Source organism: Falco biarmicus, chromosome 4, assembly GCF_023638135.1.
Source record: "Falco biarmicus isolate bFalBia1 chromosome 4, bFalBia1.pri, whole genome shotgun sequence".
Lineage (NCBI taxonomy): Eukaryota > Metazoa > Chordata > Aves > Falconiformes > Falconidae > Falco > Falco biarmicus.
The window spans coordinates 111,405,946-111,431,189 of NC_079291.1; the positions used below are offsets into that span (position 1 = coordinate 111,405,946).

At 37.7% G+C, this 25,244-nt stretch overlaps 1 protein-coding gene across 2 annotated transcripts in view; it reads right to left on the bottom strand.

Annotated features, from left to right (window-relative positions):
* Positions 1-25,244, bottom strand: part of IARS1 (isoleucyl-tRNA synthetase 1) — a 112,523-nt gene that overhangs the window by 56,351 nt on the left and 30,928 nt on the right. For both annotated transcript variants that reach the window (XM_056338669.1, XM_056338670.1), the window contains exons 10-14: positions 24,846-24,906; positions 22,774-22,869; positions 17,801-17,923; positions 16,276-16,367; positions 11,208-11,306 (exon numbers count right to left, since the gene is read on the bottom strand). In XM_056338669.1, the coding sequence (XP_056194644.1) occupies positions 11,208-11,306; positions 16,276-16,367; positions 17,801-17,923; positions 22,774-22,869; positions 24,846-24,906 (471 nt within the window). The remainder of the gene's footprint in view (positions 1-11,207; positions 11,307-16,275; positions 16,368-17,800; positions 17,924-22,773; positions 22,870-24,845; positions 24,907-25,244) is intronic.

Genomic DNA, 25,244 nt, shown 5'->3' on the forward strand with positions numbered 1-25,244 from the left:
CTTGCTGACAAAGACGTAACGCCATTTTGTCTGCCTTTCTCTGACTGTCAGGTAAGCTATAGAAGTGAAAAATGCCATGCTTATTTTACTCTAAAATAATTTAGTAAAAACTTGTGCAACCTACAATAGATTCATGAAGGATGAAACAATGGCCAAAAATCCTCGGGACAGTCCAACGTTGGAAGATCATGACCAAGGGTGCATAAAAACACTACTACTTGGTTTTGCATACAGAAAAAAAAACAACCCACCAGTTACTGATTTTGGTGCTGAATGAAACTATAAAGTTTCAAAAGCCTGGCATAGTAGCATCAAAAGGCGCCTTGCATTATGCACGGCAATCCACATAACTGTACATTATTTTTAGACTTTGAGAATAAAAAAACCACTCAGGTTCATACATCCTACAAAAAAAAAAAAAACTTTTTAATGCTATTTATCATCCCCACTTTTAATTCTCCGACTAAAAATCGAAACGTCCACCCATCCCAAAACACAAAAGCACACCAATACTTGCTAAAACCTCATTTTGAGCACTAATGGGCTCTAAGGGATGTTATAGACAAATTTTCGTCCTATGAAAGTGTCTTGGAGCTGAAAGGTTAACAGCAGAACCTGATGCCTAGCCAGTTTCCTGGATATGCTAAATGGCCTGATTGTTTGATTAAGAACCAACTATTTGCTCTTACGATGTAAACAAATAATTACCTGTTTATACAATTATTATATAGCAGATGAGAAAAAGCAATGGGTTTTGAGGTCAACAATATATTCCATGGTTAAAGGAGCATTTAAGACGACCAACCTCGAAACTCACAGGAAGAATAACCTCAAGACAGTATCACAGAGGCTGTGAATGAACAGCTAACAATACAAGCAACTATAGAACTGAGTTACTGAGCGACCCATGGCAAGTTTTTCTAGGTTTGTAATTCTAGTGTAACTAGAAGGGCCCTTCCCAATGTTTGAGCTGGATTTAGAGACCCAGAGTTTCTAAAAGAGGAGCAACCAAACTACAGAACACATATGGTCTCTTCTACCTTTTCTTTCTGAAGCTCTTAGTCCTGTGTCAATTTTTTTTTTTTTTTTTTTTGAAGAAGAATGATTCTTAGAAACAGATCAGCCCCAGGAGTAACATAAATGAAAGAATCTTTTAGAGGAAAAAGTAAAAGAATGGATTCACGTGACACACCAAGGTAAGACTTGGCCCAGCAACGGGACATCTATAAAATTCATGAGCATCCTTTAAAAATGTACTGATAACAATAAAAGCTACTGCCTTTTAGAAGTTTTGCCCATGACAATGGCATGTGGAGATCTGAAGGCTTCTTGATGCCAAGGTTGTCTCAGGTGGATAAAACTTCCTGGTAAAAGACTCACTAAGCGGCAGCACACAATTCCACAGCTTCACTAGTTATTTCTAGATTTACTTCCAGCTGCAAAGTTACCTTCTGTAATATTCCTTAAACAAAAATGTAATATAAAAGAAAAATCAAAGAAACTCAGTGGCTAATGTTTCACATGACATCTGTATCCCTGCTTTGAAATTTAGAGATGCTCATAGGCTTTTGCCATTTGTTTTAGAGTGGTAGTCATTACTATTAACTTTTTGTGGTGACCTTAAGAGACCCTCTCTCCAAACACAAGTGGAAAATGTACTAAGAGCATTAGCATTTGCCTAACAATCCACTAATGTGGAAAACTTCTCTTTACATCACTCCTAAACTAGTTTCCATTTTTCAGAAGTTGTTAGACACTGATTAGCTAAAATTATTAGTCCCACTTAACATAGCTAGAGGCTGAAACAATCCCCCAATGACATTAAAATGCTAAGAGTTTCAACTCTGCCTCCTCAAAACATGCATGAAAAATTAATTTTATCCCCAAAGTGGACATTAACCACAAAAATGTATGTGGCATGATCATTCTCTGTCTCTCTGAGCTATGAAAGCATATAATTTACCTCTTCTGGTAAAACTGTCTGACCCTGCTGCCAGTTTTTAGTGGAACATAAAACACAAACCACTTCATCTACTATGAACCACATTTGCAACAATGACTTATGGCTCTTTAGAGGTACAATCCAGAAATAACACTGACACAGCCATCAAACAGAGCAAAAAGAGCCCGTATGTCAAAAACATTGAGCTCATCACTCAAAGCGGTACTTAAACAACGGGTCCTTACCACCGCAGAGATGCAGCCCACCGGTGCTCCCCACACCCCCGGCAGCAGATACAGCCTCCACTGGGGAACGAGCTAGAGGCAGCATGTGCAGCAGAAACAGCCTTGCCAGTCACACAGTTCAAGACTGGAGCCAGTGTCTTTTATTTAGTCTCACCAGATTTAGCTACAGATATCTCAGTCTGACACTTCTGACTTACCTACATACCATAAGGAAAAAAAAACAACCAAAAAGTCAGAGGCACCTTCTATTTAAATGTTTCACTGGGCAGGAAAGACAGAACGGAATATTCTCAACAATGACGTTACTAACACCCGATCATTATGTTACACCAACTCCAGGTTAGTGTTTCTATAGGTCTTTTTCCCATTTCTTTTTAATTCTCTTCTCAGATATTTTCTTGGTGTACTGTTAAATTTTAATAAAGATAACATCCTGATACACATATATGTTACTAATTAAGGAAGCATTTTTTTACTCTTCCATTTACACAAAGCAGGGATTTCTTAAATTTGCAGATTGTTTTGTTTTACACAACTAAGGAGTGTGAGAGCAGCCAGAGGAATGCTGCCCTCCAGTGAATTCTGCTCCATTTTCTCCTGTGCAGTCACTGAAGATACTTGGCCTCACCCCGAGACTACACTACACGTTTAATCTATCAGCCCCAGAGTCTTCCTCATAATTCCCAGTTAGCTTTTCCCATCTGTATTCCCAAGTACAATGCAAATAGAATTGTGACTTTGATAAGACTGTGATAAAACCATGAATCACTACCGATACTGGTCCCCAGCTTTCAGGAAATTTGGGGTTTTGTTAAACATCACTTGACTAAATCCAAAAGCTGACAGTCCCCTAAAGTTAATAGCTGCACAATTCACCAGACACTGACCTCTGCATGAAAACTGTCCTCACAGCATGGGTATTTAGAAGCTTGAAAAAGAATTACAAAAAAAAAAAACCCACACACCACCAAAATTCAAAACCGAAAACAAGGCCACCCACATAAATATTCCTATTTTACAACACAGAGACATCAAAAAAAACCCTTTCCAATATACCAACTTACATGCTTTCCATGTTTGATCAGGTATCTATCATAAACTCCCTTCAGCTTGAAAGCACAATTTGTGTTATGCTGGTGACCGCTGAATTTGCAGTTGGTTATGATGAGCAAGGTGATTAGTGCTACAGCCTGTTTAGAGCAACCCACTGCTAATGGCACCAAACAGATGCAGATCTCCAAAAAGGTCAAGCTCCAGCACCGAACAGTTCCACAAGGTTGCAAATGAAATCGAAGTAGCAATTCCTCTCCCAACGCATCCTGCTGCAGCTCCTAAAACTGTGCTGTTAACAACAGGGGGGGTTATTTCCCAACTGGCCTACAACTTGTGTTGATTTTCACTTTCAAATTTCTCTGCAAAATCACACAGATAGGACTTCATACTTCTTAAATATTTAGCAAGGTTAAGAAGGCTGCTGTCTCAGCAGGTCGTGAAGCTCTTGATTCATGCATGTAGAATAGCGTGGGATACTAGCTGCTTCTACTTTCTTGGCACCCAGGCTAGTGCACTAAAACTGCAGGATGCAGACATTTCAGGAGTTGAAAAGTTCAGGGAACTGAACTTCATATCACAAAGGGATAAATATTGATTTGTCAAATCATAAATTAGGAAGAATTTGACTGAAAGTACATCAGCTTCAACTTGTTTGAATGCTAATTTATATCGTACTCTCCCCATAACAAAACTCTACTGTAACAGGTCAGAGGTGATGAAAATTAGTTATTGCTCCGATTTTGTATGTCCATTTTTGACCATTTGTTCCTATTTTTGAAGCAGATTCGGGGTTTTGCTAAATCCATGCATTACTAAGTCAGCTGCACAGTGAACTCCCACATCCTTTCTTGGTAGCTGCTCATTTTCTTTGTGTCTAAAATAAAAATTCCATTTGACAAGCAAATAAAAAAACCCACGAAGAGTAAAAGAAAATCCAGTCCTTTAACATTTATTAGTTTATCACAACACAAACAGTCATCTTTGCTTTCAAAGTCTACGTACTACTGAGCATCCAAGTCACACAAGCAAAGTGGGGATAGATTTGCAAATAGCGAATTAGTGACCATCTTCAATCCCAGAGCATGAATGGGTGCACTAACAGCAAGTTACCATGGCTGCTGATCCAGTGCCTTCTCATCACCAATTAATACCAAAGGAACAGCACCAATTAAAATCAGTATATTTGCTTTCTGACTCTTGTCTCCAGAAAAGAGATGTGCAGGATGTAAAAAAATTACATAATCCAGAAGGAACCTTATTAAAAGGATCAAGACATCTGTTCCTTTTCTGTTCCTTTGAAGCATCTCTCTTGTGCTCATAACACAATTGCAAATACTGAATTTGACTTATTATTCCATTCCAAAGCTCAGATGTGCTCTGCATGACTCTGAGTTGGCTCACCTTGCCCTAGTCGCAGGATACAGGAGCTCTGTCTCCAAGCGGTACTGTCCCTCTTTTCTGTAAACATGAATATCACTGCTGAAATAAACAACTGTCAAACACTGCCACAGCAGAAGCCTCATATGTTTTATCATAAAACTTACCATTAAAAGCTGTTTAAGATGTTACACAAAGATACACTAATCCTTTCTCACTTAATTATTCTTCTCATCAGCTGATTTTATTCATTACATTCTTTGAAAAAACACAGCAACTTTAAGTACTGGATAATATTTACTTCACAATTACTGACTGAAGAAAGCTCTCAGCTTATGGATTATTTGAAAAACAGTCCCTAAGAATTAAGACTGTAAAGTTGACAAATAAAACGCTACCTTGAAGAGTGTGAATTATGAAATCTTATACCAGATGAGCACATTGCATCCGACATGTTTGGTTCTGAGAAGATGGCCCCAGATCTATCCTTTCATTTGTCAGGCTGGTAAGATTTTAAGCAACACCTGAAATCAGTAGTCACTTGTATGACTGAAAAGGAGAAAGTTACTCTTCCAGAAGACAGAGGAGTTGTAACAGCAAAACCCAAGCTAATCAAGCAGTTACTCTGTGTCATTAAACCAAATATGTATGGAATTACTTAAATTCATAGCAAAACAGCTGGGTTTTTTTGGTTTAGGCATAGAGTTCACTTTTTAAACATTAACCAACCCTTAGAAGACAGTCTTAAATTCCATTATGTTAATTTACTCTAATAACAAGCCTCCTTCAACATGCCCTCAAATTGATTTTTAATGGTTTTTAATTCAAGGAGATAAAATAAGCAACTATTCATGCCCTTTTGACACTTTAATTAGTGCCAATCTGTATCATGGACCTAATTACACATTGGGGGAGGCGGGAGGGAAGAAACAGGAAGAGAGAGGAAAGGTCAGTGTTTGCAAAGCACGCAAAATTTCCACTGCAGCAGACTCCTTCTCCTCCTCAATTCACAAAAGCTGATTAGAATGGTGCACAACCACATACCCCACGAGTTCAGATTGTCTCCACAGTGCAAGAGAATTTTCTGCTTATACGCAGCTTGTATTTGCTAAATGAATAGCACTTTCAATCATTTTGATACAGCAATGTTTTTCTTCACTCCTTTATCCTGGTTCCCATAGCAACAAACACTTCAGCGTGAGACTGCAATGCTGCTGCAGACTGCATCACAACCCTGCCGTCAGCAGTGCACAGCTGCTTGACAAGTCAAGATTAATTGAAGCCATAACCTCCAATTTTGTGATACACATCAAAAAAATCCTGATACATTTTACTTGTATGACCCAGGCATCATGCTAATTGCTATTCAAATTCTTAATCTTATCAACAATAGCAAAAATCCCTGCATCCTGCAGCCAGTGAGAAATGAAACTTTCTTTCTGCATAGTTTCCTTTGGAATATTCTGACGTATTCCGTTACAAAGTACTTCCATACTGCATTACCACTTAGGTTTCATTTCAATTTATATATATAAATATGTTTGCATTCCTATAACCGTGACAGACATTCACCATACTGCACGTGCAGCTAGATTTACCAGCTGCCTGAGAACATGGTACTATAATTCTTAGTGAACTGACATTTGGAGTCTCTAGTAAGCGATTACTTGAACCAAACAACAAGCTTTTTATGGCCATTCACTGGGACAGAAAAGATACCTGCTGTATTCGTGATACAACCAGCAATCTCTGCTCAAGAGGCTTTGAGAGGAAATTGCAAATACAGGACACGGCAGAACTCAAGCCATCAAAATCAACTGGAACAAGCCTCAAAATTCACTTCTAATCCTCAACTATGTCTGATAACAGCCAGTAATCAAATTTTCTGAGTTATGTTGCTCTGAATTAGACAAGCACAAGGCTAACCCTGCAGAAATGTTTTTCACCTCCTACTGTAGGCAATGGCATTACCTTGAATCTTTCCTTGGGAAACGTTGCCATCTAGTGACTACCCACTGCTGTACCCATCACAGGCACTACTAGAGAGAAGACCCAATCCATATTCACGTTTCCCCAGTAAGAAGAGTTACGGTGTCACAGTCATATTAAAAAAAAAAACCACACAAAACAAGCAAACTACTGTTCAGATAACATGCATTTATTAACGTTAGTAAACCAGGGAATACTCTATGAGACATCCTAAAAAAAGAAAAGCAGGAAAGTGAAAGACTCTGTAATTGATTTTCCTCTATTATCCTACAATTCTGGTATATCTTAAAATTCTGTTGCCTGCTACAGACTCTGATTTCTCATCTGCACAAAAACTACAAGTTTAGTAGAACAAACGTTAGCTTTCCATCACAGATGGGCCCTACACTGCATCTCCTGTATACCTAACCAGCCTTTGGGTTTATGATACCGGACAGGCATCATTTGTGATCAAATCACACCTCCCAACAGGTGGGAGAGTCTGCTGTTCAGAAAAGGCTGTGGCTGCTCTAAGATCAGAAAGACCAAGATCAAAAGCTTCTCAAAAGATCAATGTGTATTTGACGCGTATGAAAACACTTGGTCTTAGAGTGCTCATATAAGGAACAACAGGAAATGTGTGCAAAATTCACACTTTGTAAACCCCGAAATTAACTTTTAGCAAAACGGCCTTTGGATGTTCTGTGTGCCATTTTCAATAAGGACATATACATAAAGCTCTTATTATAATGCCTCAATTTTCCAATGCCAAGACAACAAAAGAACAAAAGACTTGGCTTCTTTGAAGCCCCTCACTGTCTTCTGTCACTGCTTTCCTTCCTTCCACTGAAGCTCGCTCATCCACTATGCTAAGTGCTGTAACATCTTACATAAACAATGTCAGAACTGCACAATAGTCTCTAAACCTAGAAACTTGTCAACAGTTACAGGTAAATCTTTCCAGAGTTACTGAAGTAGAACTGAAAGTGAGGGCAGTTTTTAAAAAATAAAAATAATTTGGAAAAGAAAAAAAAAACAGAAAAAAAAGAGAGAAAAAAAAAAGAGTTCAAAGCTGGTATTTAAATACATATTACAGCCTACAGAACTTTTTCTATCAGCCTACAAGTATAAAAAAATATTACATACACTGCTAGAAGCGTGAACTACAACAGTTTAGAAACACAAGTATGAACTGCACCAATTTAATCTTTAAAATAACCTATAAATTTGTAATTTATACCAACTTCGAACTCCACGATGACAAGAGTTAGTCCTGTATTATGTAACAGGATCTAAGGTGGCACAGTCCAGCTGTTTGTGGCTATATAGGAAATATTCTTTCAACAAATAATTCTATAAAATGATAGTTACAATTAAGGCTGAAATCCAGACCACTTGCACCAGGGACCCAGGTCTGGTTGCTGCATCTAGATCGCCGTATCAACATAACAGGAATCCCAGGTCTGACAGCCCTGAACTGCACAGCAGCTGAATTTGCCCCTCTCTTTCAAGTACCACAGTAGGAAGTTGTCGGAGTATAAAATATAAGATGAGTTTTTTCTAAGTACATCATATGTATGTTTTTAATAATCTCTTCTGCCAGTTGTGTGATAAAAAGAACATTCAGTAAGGGGTCACGGATTAAAGACTGAAACACAGCCTTTTAAATGCCATTCCAATCCTTTGTCGCATGTTCAGCAACACCGAGCTCAAGTGACTTTCCACTCTGATCGCATTAAGGTTGGGAGAAAGAGGAGGGGTTTTTCGTTTCTGATTTCACAAAAATGCTGGCACATTACTCATGTAATCATTATTGAAAGTCATAGTTAATTCTGAAAAATGAAGATGCAGTTGCTGGCTTTAATAAATTTTTAATAACTATGGCTTTATCAGTAGGCTAATTCATTAAAAAACTAATTAGAAATGCAATCAGGTTGCAAAGTTTGTCCAACTATGTTTAATCTATTTCATCAAAAAGGATATCTATAAAGAGTGCAGCTATTCTTAAGGGACAGTACACCTATCAGTCATTTATAGGAATAAAAAAGCAATGCAGTCAAACTCATTTTGCAAAGGTTAATGTAGTCTGAAAAGCATTTATCCCCAATTTCCTCATTTTCAGGACATACTGAAGCTCTAGAGAGTCCAAAAATAATTTAAAAAGCTAGGTATTATTCCTGTGACACTTTCAGAGATCAAGTCTCTTCAAAAGCAAAAGAAGTAGGTTTTGGGAAGGATAGAGTTCCCAAAATTTAAATAAATGAATACTGAAGAAAGCTAGCATTCTCAACACCAGCTTACAAAGTTATACCACAAATAAAATTGACATCAGTGGAGAACATAGGAAAAAAAACCCTTAAAAGTAATGTCTTTCTTTTAAAAGGCTAAATTTTAAAAGCCATTTTGTTATACCTTTATGTAACAAAAGCCTTCAAGTTTTCTAACTAGTTATTATGGAATCATGTACTGGAAGTATGTATTAATATTATTTTATTAAATATTTAGGGATAATACAGCTTTACTTGTAGCTGTATTCCCCCCCCAAAATATTCTCAAAATCTCTAAGACCATACTGTTTTGACAGAAGTCCTGAGGAAACCATTCTTTGATCAATTATGGGAGTTCTGTTGAGACTCAAGAATTGCCGAAAGGACAAACGGTTACTTTAATTCTAAGGATGTTGAAGATTGCCAATCAATACAATCACCTGCTCTTCCCATCCAACCTCTGCAAAGGCAGCTTTCATATTTGGTTCCACTTGTATCCCCTACTCAAGGCTTAGAAAAAGCACCACTTAAAACCCAAATATGTAAACAATTTAAGGTTCAAGCTATTTACTAATCCTTACTAACGTTTCCTGGATGAGTGGAGGTCACTTAGCAGTTTCTTCTTGAAGCTTTGTTTCTGGAAAAGCAAAACCATCTCAACCATACAAACACTTCCTTAACAGGATCACTACATTTTTTGTGTGTTCATGTAAAAACTAAGTATGCAGGTCTACTGTCAGTCATCAAAACAGTAAAAGCATGTTGAGAAAGCTAATTAAAGCTAAGTACAAACACTTTCACCCCCTCTTCAGCTTATTTTTCCCCAAAAGAAGGATCACAGTATGTTCTGTTACAGAAAACAGAAAGCAACACTTACTAATCTATAAAATATTCTTACATATCCAGACTGGGCATGTGCTTATTAGCAAGCCAACGCTGCAGCATTTTCGGACAGTCTGTATCATGGATCACTAACTTTTCCCACATATTTCAATATTTACAGTGCTTGTACCACATAAGCAGTTATGCAAAAGCTGCTCATGGAGAATTTAATTGCTAATTACCGTCCATGAAAAAACGCAACATAAGCTGTAAGCGCTCACTGAAAGTTGAGTCACCTTCTTTAATATCCTCTCAGTTGCTGAGCAGAGAGGTGACCCCAGTTCTCCTACAATCCTCATACAGCGAGACAGAACAAGTGAAACGTCACACAGTACAACTGAACAAGGCTGTAACCTCCACATTTTGCCCACCTGGTCTCAGTTTCCCAGGCACAAACTGTTTATGAGAGGAGGGGAAATAAAAATAAAGGTTATGGAAGTGGATAAGGTAGGGTCCTTTTGTTACTAACACACCACAGACCCATGACTGACCCCCAAAACGGCTACCATCACCAATGGTTCCCTCTTACTCCTAATTTAATGGTATAGTTAAATTATCTAGAACTTGTTTGTTGTTTTCTACATAAATTTTATACAAATATTTTTTACATTCCCTATATACATATAAAGATTTAATTTTTTTGTTTATTTTTTTTATTTAATTTTTTTGATTTAAACCTCTGAAACTGTTTAATTCCAACTAATACACAAGCAAGGGCAGCTGGGTTAGGTGGTTTTGGGGGGGGGGGGGGGGCGGGTGGAGCGGTTGGCTTCAAATGCACCTATGACAAAGTAACCAACCATATCTGTAATAACCAGATTAAAAAAAAAACCTATCATCTAAAAATTAATTTAATTTGCAACAATATATACCCAGAGTTTAGCTGCCTAAATTCCTCTCTCCAGGGGACCCTTTTGGAAGGCTTAACTGTGCACTTCCATGCTTCTGCAGGTTGATTTTCCTTTGCAGTTTCTCTCATGTTGAACTGCTTAGGGTTGTAAAACATGACCTGAGGATACTTTTAATGATCCTGTAATGCTTTTCACTGCAAATTATTAGTAGGTATTTAACCTTACTTACACCCAAAAATATATTTCTCACTGGATTTTACACAAGCAAAGAATCCCTTTCTCAAGACAAGAAAAGAGCAGTGTGCAAACATGTTCAAGCACCAGGTTTGATAGGCAACAAAGCAGGTTTTATCTATTGATGTCAGGAAGAACTATTCCATTGCTCTACCAGTTTGAGGCACATTTGTGAAACCTGAGATAAAGCAATTTTTAAAACTGGTTACCAGTTCCCTTCCAGCAATATTGGCTCAGAAAACCAGGGTGGAAATACGAAGTTAAGTTAGGACACCAACAGTCAAACAGCTTTGTAGAGTTCCAGCAGGCGCATGCGGCCACACACACCTTCTACACACCCAATTCCAGGCAAAGAAAAAAAAAAAAAACCATATGCAGGAGACATTACCAGTAGCATTGGGCATTATTCTCCAGTAGCTTCTCCACCATGTGCTCCACTCTTACAAACCAGCTTGGCACAGCTTTGTATATCAATGGGGTATCTGACCTGTAGAGGGAAGGTGATGGGGAAGGGAGCAAAATAAACAAAAGCATCTTCAGTACTGTATAATTTATAAAGCAGTCTTTAAATTCTATTTTTGTACATGACAGTCCCTCTTCCACAGACTGAATTCATTGTTCCTGAAACATTATCACAGTTACAAAGGCTGGGGTTTGGTTGTTTAGTTGTTTTTTTAAACTACACAAACTGCTACACTTACGTGAGCTACTATTTTAAAATCAAATCCTAAAAAAAAGAAAAAAAATGTATAAGCATTCAAATGCAGCAGTTAAAGGAAATTGTATAGCAACAGAAATCATGAGAACATTCAAACAATACCTGAATTTGAAATTTATGTGCCTACATAGTACAGTGATATGAACTTCAGGAACTATTAAAGTGAGTCATATTTAAGTCTTCCACGTGAGCTCATTCTGTATCCTTTTTATGTGTGTATCATCCTGAAAACATTACGTTATGGTTTTGCTGTTTGCATTTAAAAGAATAATAATAATCAAAGATGAAGTAGCAGTACCCAGGGTTAACTAGGAGAATGTCCCAATTCCAGGAAGAGAAGGAAAGAAAGACAGAGATCCAGATAAGCTTATAAAAATAAGTTATAAAGACATCTTAATATGTTCCTTACTTCAATATTCAATGAAACAAAACCTGTATGAGATGGAAGGAGTTTCAGAACTTGGCATTACTTAGAAATGGTAACACTACAGAGCACAGTGTACAGACTGATGAATTCCCTCAAGTGCTTAGTAAAATTAGCATCTCCAAGTATCTGACTGCATTGTGTCTCAACCCGGCCTCTTACTTGTCAGTTCCATAATACAGCTGCTTAAGGTCCTGACAGACTGTTCAAGTAGCATAGATCCTTCTAAAGGATCCAGTGATCAATCAGTGGGTAAAAGTCATTATAGGAGCATTCAGGCATTTCTAATCTTTCACATCCATCCCACTACTCCAAACTGGAAAAGGAGACTGAGCTCTGCGGTTTGGAATCCATGGGTACAGAGAAGCTTCAACAGCACTGGGACAAGAAACTCATTCTCCCTTAGTATCAATTGATCTCACAAAATGTTTGCTAAAAAACTACTTTTGTCTAAGTCATTTTGCCTCAAAACTTGGAAATTCACTTGCTCAGCCATAATTCAAAAGCAAAGACCCTGAGAAACTAGTGCTATCTCCTACATGCAGTTATTACTGTAAGCAACCCATCTGAAAAGCTTAATTCATTTTACTTATACCTATAGCAAGGACTCATTTGAAATGCACAAACTACTGCAGATGATGTAAATTAAAATTGCTACTGTGGAAGTACTTCCTAAACATACACCTGCCTGACCAGCAGAAGAAAAGAAAACCCACAGCAAAGGTTGTTCAAACCTTAAAAACTGCATTCACGTTGCATAAAGCCCAATAATAAAACACACATAACTTCTCTTACTACTGTACTTTGAAAGGTATTTCCTTTTAACAATAACCTAAATGGTTCAACCTTATATTTTAATAGTTAAAGAACCTATAACCTTACAGGAAATGTAAGAAGTCGAAGTAGTAATAATGTAGTAGTGTTCTAGCTATTAAATGCAAACATGCTAAGCTAGGATGTTCTGCTTCTCAAATTTAAGTCCCAACGCCTAGAAAAAGGAACAGTTCAGTTAACTCCTCACACAGCAGCAAGATCACAGTAGAAAAAGCATTCTGCAAGCAACTAAGTACTCTCCAGAAGTATTCTAGTTTCACTGAGCATCTTCCTTCAGATGCACTGAAGAGTGATGCACTGCCATCACATATAAGATCTTGAGTTACTCGAAACAAGAAAAATAAAACATGATAATAACCAGTTTCCCACATAGTCTTAATTCTGGAAAAAGAATGCTGGGACAATAAAGTGGTACCTAATTTCTATCAGGAAGAAGCAGGTGACCGATGGGGCTGACTAAAGACAAGCTTTAGGGCAAAAGCCGCTTCAGACACAAAGGATCTACAAAAAAGGAGACAAGCAGATGAAGGTGTAACCATTCCCCAGACTTTCAACATAACACTGTCTGTAATACTCAAGGACCATTCCAAATCACCCACAGAGCACTGTTCCCACCTACGTGAAGGCAGTACGAAAGGGGAGGTGGCACAATTCCCCTGAACATTTTCTTTCTTCTAGCTGTACTGCCAAGCAGTGCCTCAGCAGGAGACAAGAAAAGAATAACCTGAAAATCTGCCCCATTGGTGACACCTTAAACATTTCTGCCCCTCGTTTCCTCAACCTTCTCACCAGTCACCAGATTCAATTCTTTGCTGTAGAATCAATGAGAAATGCCTATTGCTGGGTCGTGTTTTCTATCAATACAAGGGAAAAATCATCCAGATCCTTAAATCAGAGACTGATGCTTACAAAATTCCTGCCTAAACATTCCTCTCTGCCTCAACTGCACAATGTTTTGTTCCCCTTACAAATACGTCCTTTAGAATTGCATCAGAGGAATCACAGCACCTGAGCAAATGCCCGTTCCTTTGTTGTGCCACAGAATTAGCATTCTCTGAAATACAATCTTTATACTTGAAAAGATAAAGATTGGAAATATCATTCTCTGTGGACACTACACACTCCCAATAACTTTCTCATACCTGTTTTGGACTGCACAGCTGTTTAAAACAAGTTATTGTGATCTTATTCCCATTCCATTTTCTTGTAATTTAGGAAACAAATGATAGATAACTCACTACATGCTACTAAAGACGCTTCTTGACTTGCTTTTACTGGCTTGAAAAAGACAAAGCGTTCTGTCAATGACAGAGCTTCCCGTTCCCAATAGCATGGCATGCAGTAGCCTTGATGGCCATTTCAGCTGGCACCCTACCTACATTTGCTTTTTCTGTTGTTAAACTGCTACTCAGACTGTACTGACTCTCAAGATCTCACATATACATAAAGCAGTTTTGATCAATGATCTCCACCTTCCTCAATTCCAGTGAAGGGGAATTTTAACAGGAAACTACCTACCGTATACTTACCAAGTTGTTACTGTTTTCCTCAGATTTTAAAGTTTAGTTGACAGAAGATTACTATTTATCAAAACAGTAAGAAAGTGTGGAGAAGGACCCTAATTTGATATGTGAAAAGACAGAAAATATCTCAACATCCTGAAGATTCAACAATTGCCTGGTTTCTGGGAAAAGCATGAACAACAGCACATTAAGTAGAAGAGTCTGATTTCAAAGTTTTCTTACATTAATCAAAATAACTTGTAACTGTGTTTGAAGTTAAGAACTACTCTTCTACTTTTAGCATATTCCAATTATGGCTTGATTTGTGATGGCAGTGAAATGAGCTTTCCAAGTGGAATCCATTGTTCCGTTCTTCCCACCAGATAATTTGCTGCTAGGCGCTGCTTGCAACTTATCATCAATCAAGAAAAATGTCAACAGCGTGGCAGGATTAAGCATGCTGTACAGAATCAGCATTTCTGCATTAGTGGTTTGTCTCCGAAGGCCACGACTGTACATCTGAACTGCTACAGAAGAAAAACACAAGCGTCGCTTTGGTTTTGGGCTGCCATTTTTCAAAAACTGCCCCAAATAACGAAGGATGTAAAACTTGAAGAGTAATTCTCCTTCTTCCTCCAGGTAACTGTTAGAAACAAACCAATCATGCTATTCAAGAGCAACTAAAGGTTATTCTTGCTATAGATCAAAGACAAACGCACACTGCTAAAACACTTCGCCTAGTAGCATTAAAGCTAGACAGAGAAAAACGCTTTTATCCCATTTATTTTAGTACAGGTGCTGTATGCATCAGTTAAGACTTAAAATGTTCAAGTTATTTCAGATATGAAATTAGATATTTTTAGATGTGTCTTTAATAAAACAGTTTAATAAAATATTCCTACTAAAAGATCACTGGTGTCTTTTTTTAAATTTGACAATGTTCAGTAGGTTCCCCCCCCCCCAGTTTTGCAATAGCAATTTTATACATTTAAGACCAAAGACGACACTAATAAAAACATGCCTTATTTCTAGGTTGAATTTTCCTAGCCTGTATTTCTCATACCTAAAACTTTGTACGTTAGTTTACTATATTGAAGGCCCACAGAGACTTGCACATGGAGTCTTCCTTCAGCCTCTGCAGAATTCCCAGTCTGACAACGAAGACACATGACAGGCCACTGTACTGAACCACCCGACATTCCACAGCTAATCTTGAATTTCTAGTTGGCAAAGCCAAACACTTCTAAGTAGTTCCCACAGATATTATCAATATGTCAACCGCTATTTCTCATCATAGACATAACTGTTGTTCAGGAATGACAGAGCAGAAAAAAACAGATTAATATATTACACTTACTACCCACTGCAATGGATAAATGCTAATTTTGATTTTAATCGACAATACAGACATTTCCACATTATAAGCAACTGAGCTCTACCAGACTTGGAAGAAGAGATTTTACAAGATTAAAAAGAAGTACCTACAATAACAGCTATAATATAGCCATTTTACCCAAAACATGGAAAGTTTGAACACAAACATTTAAAGATATTCTGTGATACACTTATTTGGATACAAAGGGTACCAAAATACCCTCCCCTACCACTCCGTACTGCGCTGCATAGAAAATAAGCTTTTTTAAGACTACTTACAGCCATCTTCAAAAGGTAGTTATAGCAGTACTACATGCAACACTGAAGAATGAGAAATTCAAACTACAAAAACACACCCATAAAATCATAATAGAAAAAACTTTCAGTACTAGACGAATTCATCAGATTTATGGCAAAGAAATTCAGTTTACTTGATTACTTCACCAAAATTGGAGCCATCCTAATTCAACAATCTTGATTCCTGCTACTTTCAGTCTTGATTAAAAAATTAAGTAGGTCAAAGGAATGGAGAAAATGAGACAAATCTGAAGAACTACTCAGTTAGAGCCCTCAACCTTAAAGCCATATGCACTTCTCTCCTTACCTCCAGCAGAAAGGATAGCTGTGCTTAAAACTACTGCTGTGAACCAGTCTGCCTTTCTCTTTCAGTAATTTAATGATGTTCTTATCTGCATCCTAAAAAGACAGAACAAAATATTTTCCTTGGAATACAAATTTCACTATTTCAGTAAGCTACTACAGGATTTGTCTCCAATACCCAAGTTAAGAAAATCCCTACAAATAATCCAGTATTTACACACACAAATCCAAAAAGCTTCTAAACAATTTATGCATTTACTGCAGAGGCACCTTAAAACACTAAAATTGTGAAGTTATTTGCTCTCCAAATCCTAGTATATAGCATCAGTCCTTTTTTTGCCCTTCACTCTTGTTTCCCCACACACACAACTGTGCACAAAATTCAATTTTTCTGTAGCACATATACAAGCCAGAACACATTATTTAATATCTTAAATCTTTCATTGAGTTTTCTGATTTTGTGGCAGGAAATCACATAGTGCTTCTCACCTAATATTTAGACTTCACTACAACACATTTCTCTAACGTGACTACAGTTAGAAAAGTTGAAGCATCTCTTGTAATACCTTACTAACCAAACAGGACTTACATTCTAGGCTGGAAGTGAAAATTGCATATTAATAAGCAAAGGCATCTTACTGTACAAACAAGTGTAACATCACATTCAAAAGGAAAAAAAATACTAAGATTTATGATAAAACAGTATTAATCAGCTAAGAATTCAGCATCGTAAGAATCTCTTCCAACAGCCTTAAGTTCAGATTCCTATCAGCAAGAAGCTAAAAGTAGCCTCCAGCATTCTCTTATTTGCTTTAATATATAGCAGGAAGCTATGATAGCTGTTTGAGTTCAAATATAACAAGATTTTTAAGTCTCTCTCGAGTAAATTGTGTTTACAGGAACATGCTTTGCTATCAAACTGAAGCAGCAAGAAACAGCAAACCCAATTCGGTTTCTTAGCGCAGAGAATTGAAGAGTCACTCCTTTCTATGGATTTGTGACTGTAGCAATCTGGAGTTCCTGCGGGTTCCTTTTACATGGATTCTCTTGCATCTACTGGCAAGTAAATTCACACTGCAACACCACACAAGTGGGGAAAATGACTGGATAGTTCTCCTCTAACAAGTCATGTTACACTAACCGGCTGGTGTAATCTTAACAAAAACACCTGTGAATTCAGAAGTCATCCAGAGGTAAGGGAAGCCTCTGCACACTTGCCTAGAGACTGCACGCATAGCATTGCCTCGAGAAACACGGAAAAAGTGAGACACTTTCTGCAGTAGATGCAAACAGGGGATACTCCTCTTTCACTATGAGATACACAGGATTACTTACATTTCAAATTCTCTATTTTTCAGCTACTGTAATAAACAATTGCAACATTGTCGCAAAAATTAAAACACATTTTGGTTTTTCCAGATACCAAAGACACATCAAACACAAAGCCACTTAAGGGAAGAGAACATTTCTACCATGTATAAAATCTATGTTGAATAAAGTAGTAATTTACTTTCTCCAAGACCACTAACCTTCACATACTGTCCAGCAAAGTCAGTCACTTCTGCTGTGAAGCAGCCTGACGCATCAACAGGACAAATGGGCACAGAATCTTTCTGAATGATATTAAAATCCATGCAGACTCTGTAATCATCCTATAAAAGAGACAAGCACCAAGTTATAGAAATACTGAATACTGGATAAAGTATCCAACCCTGGAAGAAGAAAATAAGTATTTAACAGAAAACGTGATGACTGGACAATAGCAGCAAAATAGTTGGCATTCATTAATCCCAAATATGTATAGGAAAACAGGTATTTTACAGGATTGTAGTTATATTCATCAGAGAAATGATGATTTCTTCAGAATATGTGTTTTCTCTCACCTAGTAAAGGGGATATGTCAATGTGCTTCTGTGCACATACATACAAATACATATATACGCATACATACACGTAGTCAACAGCTTCAGGCTACTACTGCACAGTGAAGGAACCAACTATGTCATGCTCTTGTGCCCATCAGACTTGTGCCTGTCTAGCACACAAGCCTGCATGGCATTTTTCAGAAAGCAGGTTGTTTTAATCAATCTGATTCTGGAACTCCACATAAGAAATCCCATTTTCTGAATGTCTTAATGATCCAAAGTCTTTAAATCTGTATTTCTCAATCTTTGTTGGCCTGTAGGCAATGCTACTGACCAAGAACTACACATGGACAACATCACAGGTTATTTTCCTGGCCAGTCTCCATTTAAATTTTTAATTTCCTGTAGCAGTAAGAAAAATAAAAAAACTACTAAGAAAAAGGTCACTTCAGACTTTCCTGAACATAACTACACAATGATAGTATGTTAAAAAAGATAAAAACAAAATTATTAGGGGAATAGAAAAGTTCAGATTTTAATTTCAAGTCTGAAGTCAAAGGCAGTCCGTATTTTAACCAATTACCATTCCAGATTACCCACTTTCTTGCCCTAAGGCAAGGGAACATTATTGGGGGTGGGAGGGGATGGGAGAGGATGGGAGAAGGGGACCAGCTGCAGATCAGCACTCTTGGTGCATTCACAAGGTCACTTCATTTTCCTCAAAGCATGAGGAAAACTGCCCCATCTAAGCCTGCATCGAGTCAGGTTCGTTTTTGAGTCAGAGGTTCCTGTACCACTGCTGACAAAGGAGGGGAAAATGCCGACTTCAGGGACAAAAACTTCAGTTGTGTGTGAAACAGATCCTGCGGTGACCCTGCCTGCCGCAACAGGCCACAGTCGAACTTTGACCCCCCTCCACGTTTAGAGCTCCTCTGCATTCTGTAAAATGCAGCTGCTACTTCATAGGAGTTGCGCTCTAAAGCCAATTGTCCACCTTGATCAAGGAGACCCCCTGCAGAAGCAAGCATGTAAAATAGGCATTAAATAAGCAAGTGCTCCATAGGTAGCTGAATTCTCCTTTCCTAAATATAATCAGCACAGGCATGCCAACTCTGGAGTGACAAAGCAGTGTCTCCAGATCCTTTCTGTTGTCCTCATCCTATACTTCCAGCCCTACCCATTAGTTCACATAGTCACCAGCTCCCTCAAGCCAGATGTGGCAGGTTTTGCCCGTTGATCCATAGTGCACTTTAGAATAATGAAACTCATTCACAGCAGTAGCTAAGTTGGCTACGTTACGTACCAAGGCATTACATGAAGAAATGAAAAACCACTTCAGCTATAGCTCTCATTTACTCCAGACAACAGTCTCTCTCCACTCTCCAGCAGCTGCGGACAGCCACCACAAACTTCAGTCAATAGATTAACTGAGATAAGCCCATTCTCGGTTGACCTTTCATCAGCTATTATTGCTGAGATACCGCAAGCAGACCGCAGTGTTTAAAATGTAGGCCAGATGACAGAACTAACGTCAACCCTGATTTGGCAGTGAATTGTAAAAGGCTTTGAAGAAGCAGCCAGCAAGAACTACAAAGCTTGGCACGCTCACAACCTAGCTAAAACGTAATAACAAACCTTCCACTTCGCAGGACCTAGGTCAAGAGGTGGTTCAGTTCGATTTGTATCGCTGATGCAGCCAATAACGTATAAAGGGCTTTGCTATTTTGGTTTTCTACAGTTAGTTCCTGTCTTTTGAAGAACTCAAACTTGAATGTGAAATCTTTCCAGGCTGACCTGCCATTTGATTTAATGAAGATTTGCTCCAGTAACCACAACCCAAGAAGATATTCAGGCACATACAGAAATGCACAAACGCTAAGCTCCACTGGAAAGCTAAGACAAATTCCAATTCTTTCCAGGATATAAGTCATAGCATTCACTTTTGTACCTCTGCCACAATTAAGTCTCTCAAGAGATTAGAAATAAAAGTTGTAATGCAGAAAACTAATAAAGCAGAAGCTATTAAACAGCTCACTGATGAGAACTCAAAGCTTTTCTATCTCAAATTGGAAAAAAAAAACCCCAACCAAACCCAAAAACAAAACAAACACACAAAAGTCAAAAGGTTCAACTTAAGCACCTCTTAACAAAAATCCAGCACCTTTTCAGTAAAATGCAAAAGTAAAGTGCAACACTAACAGACTTACGAAATGTCTGTGACAGTCTATGCAGGCAGGCAAAGTATAGAGCTTCTCTGCAAATTAGTATGTCACTAAAGCTTTTTAAATTGACTGTAGATACATCTACGTATGATGAAATGCCCCAGCAGATGACTTTTAGTGTCATGTTAATCTGGAGGTACTGTGAGTTTATGCAGTTTTTAATACAGGTCTGCCTCGTTCTGTGGGCTTTAGTTTTGATGTCTTTTGAACTGAAATAGAAGAGTGCTCTGATATTGTGGGGCAGCTTGTATTTGGCAAAGGTATCACAGAGGACAGTAAAACCACATATCCTGGAACTAAATCAAGGTCAATTCTTACTTTAAATTCTGTTGGAGAGGGATACATTTCTAAGCTATCAACAATATCAAATATGTATCAGTAAGTAGGATGATAAAAAAAACCTTACTTTCTAACCCTGTTTATCAAAGGGTATTGAGGGGAAGGGATACAGACAAGATACAATGCTTCCTGTGAAGGACTGTGCTCTGTTTCGTCTACTGACTCTTGCCTCCTGCTCCATTTATCCATTTCCTTTCCACCTTCAATACAACAGTAAATGAAGTAGCAGAGACCCAACTAATTAGGAAGACACAGTCCTGAGTTATCTCCCTTCTTTCATCTAAGCTTGTCTGAAGGCAAACATCTAATGCCAACACATCTAACACTCAGTGTTCTATACAGAGCCTGCTGTACAATGATGAATTCCTGAACCTAAACCAGAACCCTTTGTGAGACTTTGTAAGCAAAAACTATCAGTGGGCTGTTCAAAACTGAACTACAAGCACGCCAAAAAAAAAAAAAGGTAACAGCATTAAGTGCGACACATACTATGCAATCTTCTAAAGGCAGCACAGCCAGCTGACACAGGTCTATGCATTATGAAGTCAAGCTCCTCCTTCCCTAATGAGCACAGTTTTGTTTGTGATGTTAGTGTACTTTTTCCTCACAAATATTTTATGCATTTTTTTCTTTGCAATGCATTTAACCAGTACCCTCATGTTCTTAAAAAAACGGGTTTAAAGATAATTGCTGACTTGCCAGGAAAGAGAGAGAGACAAAGGATCCTTTTTGCTCTGTATCTACACAAATGTCTTTGGGCTTATAACAAAATCAAATAAAAAGAGCAAGGATCATCCTTGCTCTAACTGGCCAGCCAGGCTTTCCAACAAACCGTTTCCAACAATTAAACTGTACTGTGCAAACAGACAACATAACAACGCAGCAGCCAAAGAGGAGCTCTGGAAGAAACTTCCCCATTAGCAGCCTATTCCCTTCCTTTACTCCATTTCCTACAGCAGAAGCTCCTGACTCAAAACCTGACTGCTCTTTCACCTCTCAGTCATGTCCTTGTAAGATGTAACCACAGGGGAGTGTCTGAGGTGCTCACAGATTGACAGGATTTAGACTCCTTGAGACACTTTACCAGTTACAAGGAATTTCTTTATTAACTAATAACATACAGCCCACTCTAAATTTCTTTATTTGCAGCTGTGTTAAGCTGGGACGTCTTTTCATATCAATGTTCATCTTGACAAGGGAAACACCACCACAACGGATGCACTCTTCAGAAAAATACAGGGGAAAAGATAAAAGACAGAAAAGGATGGGATATTTCACATGAATACAAAGAGGCCTATTACTAATGCCAACAGTTTCTGGAAATTATGATAGGGCTTGTGGTCCAGGGATTGCTAATTGCTAGGCACTGGCAGCTCTATTTCAAGTTTTTTGAGGGCATTTTTGGATAATGGCTGAAGACAGGACACTATACAAAAAAGACAATGAGTCTAAACTAGTGCATTTAATTCATGTGTCTAAAAACTGAAATGATTAAATCCATGAAAAATTATCTCTTTTAACCTTCCGAAGAATAGGCTGAGGGAAAGGACAATAAAGACAGAAGAATGGAGTGCAACAAAATCCTTTCACACCATGGGATAAAGTCACAGTACAGAAGCAGTCAAAGCGGGTTTTTTTTTCTCTAAAATCCCAATGAGTAATGAAATTGAAACGTTGAAGAGGGGCAGTGAGCTGAGCAGAACTGCTGTTACAATCTGAAATCATCATTTAGCAAACCCGATTTTGACTGTCAGTGCAACCGATCATTTCTTCTTGAAGATGTAAACTTAAGACTCTGAGAAGAATTAAGATCAGTAACACTCAGAAGATACAGTGGCAACTTTACTTCACCACAACAATAACCAAATCAAGGGACACCTACAATCTCCACTCTAGCACACAATGGGCACCAGTGAGTGCAGGAACGCATTAGAATACAATGTTACGCTGCTAATTACAAATGTAAGAAAACAAATAGGAAACTAAACAGTCACCTCCACAGACAGTCCCCAGTAGCTGAAAAGCCAAGCAACACGTGTTAGAACAAAATTGTTACAAATTGTAGTTCATACTCACAGCACCAAAATAGGGAGCCTGATGTACAACACCTGTGCCTTCTTCCTCCCTCACGTAACTGTCTACCACCACAGCAAAGGCACCTTTATCTCTGCACTGTAACACAAAAATGCTTTTTCATACATAATATGTATATATATATATATATAGCAAAACAGAATTCTTAAGAACATGGAAAAGCCACTGGCCACCTGAGTAAAGAACTGCATAAAAAAATAAATGACACATTAAAATGTGACAATCCTAACACTATTTAGTCATTTCCCACAACTAAGATGCCCAGGCTGTATATTTCATTTAAACAGTGTCAAATGTGATTAAATCTAACACATCTCTAGAAATCCTCATAGTTAATTGCTCTTCACCACAGATTTTCATACAGTTCTGTGCTTAACAGACTAAAAATCAATACACTCCTACAAGTGAGGATACAACCACAAAAGCTACAGGGATTCTATATACATAAGCCTCCTTGCATTTTTGTATGTCCACTGTACTTCTAATTTTAAAAGAGTTTGCTTTTGCAGTCATGTATTTCCTTTACTTCCTCCAGAGAATGAGAAGGTGGTATCAAGCAAAAATATGTAACTATAATTAAAAAATACCCAATAATCCTCCACACTGTTTTTATTGGAAAATACAATGCTGTGTCCCTTAAAAATTTTAGTTTCTCTGGCAACCTGCCAAGGAGGTAAAATAATTTTAGCAGCAAAACAATTGCTTTCTTGAGAAGGCAAAACAATGGGAAAAAATACCACTCAGTGAAATTAGCTTTTCACTTCACTTTGGATTTTTGTACCCTTATGCCTATTTCCCATATACTTATTTCCACTCTGCACTTTCCCACAGAGTAGACTGATTCACTTAGAGGACTACAGCTGAGAAGGTACAGAAAAAGTGCGGCAAGAGAAAATCTCTCTAGTAGAATTCTAGTAGGAACCAAAAAAAATTGCCAAGAAAAAAACCTGACAATTTTCAGTGTGTTCAATATGCAGATAATGAAAAATAATGTGCTATTTTCTATTCCTTAATATAAAAGTAGTAAAAAAAAAAAATTACTGCAGTCACAGCTGAACCAAATATGGTACAAAGTATTACATTTTGCTTGTTCTAAAGTGGACTCTTTTGAGGTAAGACATCCATTCTGAAGAAGAACAAAAAAAAAAACCACCACAGTAGACACCCATCTGCTCCTTAAACATATAGCAGGACTCAAATTTATCCATTCCAAACCTCTATACCTGCAGTTCCGTTTTTCAGGTTCAGCTACGTGTTTGACCTTTCTCTAGAGGTCGTGCTTCCTACAGAGGTTTTCTCACCTTTGCTGACTTCAGCACATGCTTCAGAACAGATAGTAGTCACAAATGACCAAATTCCTTCATGAGTTAACAGCTGCTTCTCCAGCAGCACTGTAATCCACTTGAACTCTTTGAAATATTTAATCAATTTTTATTCAGAATTCTTTAAAAATACATTTAAATACATTATCTTAAAATTATTTAAATATATAATTATATTCTCTACCACTTCTCTTATTGCTACATAGTATGTTATCATCTGTGGTGCTATTAACTACATTAGACTTATGCAGTGCTTAAATGCTACACAGGAAAACATCCATAAAAAAACAGATGTATCAGTAGTAGTTATTTTAGTAAAGCCTTTTAACCCTTAAATGAAAAACACTACATGTCTGTGACTGTTATCCACAAAGCCATTCCCCTGTGAACACAAAATCTGTGGGGTGTAACAGGCAGACAACCGAAGCACACCAGATGAAAAGCTAAGAGAATACTGCCTCTCTATTAACGTGTATCAGAAGTTTCTCTGCAATCTGAAATCAAACTACTAATTATCACTGAATTCATATGCTGCAAGTAAAACAATGGGGAAAAACCAGAAAAAAGTCAACTTTGTTATACAACCTTTTACCAGGATTCTGAAGTACTTTAATACAATGTGGAGTTTGTTTTTAGGACACTAGATTTTTATAATATAAACAAGGAATACTGAGAATGCTTGTTATTTTTTTATGTATACCCTGTATTAAACACCAAACTTGTTTGTCTTACCTGAATAAAATATTCAAAGAGTGGTTTATATTTCTTGCCTTTAAGAGTAATGCCAGGAAACCTGAGAAGAAGGATTTACATGAACACAAATTAACATCTTAAAAATTGCTTAGTCAGCTGGTAGGAATGCTATCTTTCCTTATTTTCTTTTTCCCCATCCCTAACAGAATTTGACTTCATAAAGTGAAGAAAAGTATTTTCTCAACAGTCTGCTTCCCATTTCTACACCTCTTTGGCAATTTGGACTGGCACAAAAACCATAACATGTCTTAATGCATCTCTGCTAACAGTCAAGGGGGACATTTGTACCTGATGGTCTTTCCACCAGGCAATCATTGTAAATTAACGCAGGAAGTAAGCATTAATATCCAGCTTTACCAGAAAAAGATTGTTAAGAAG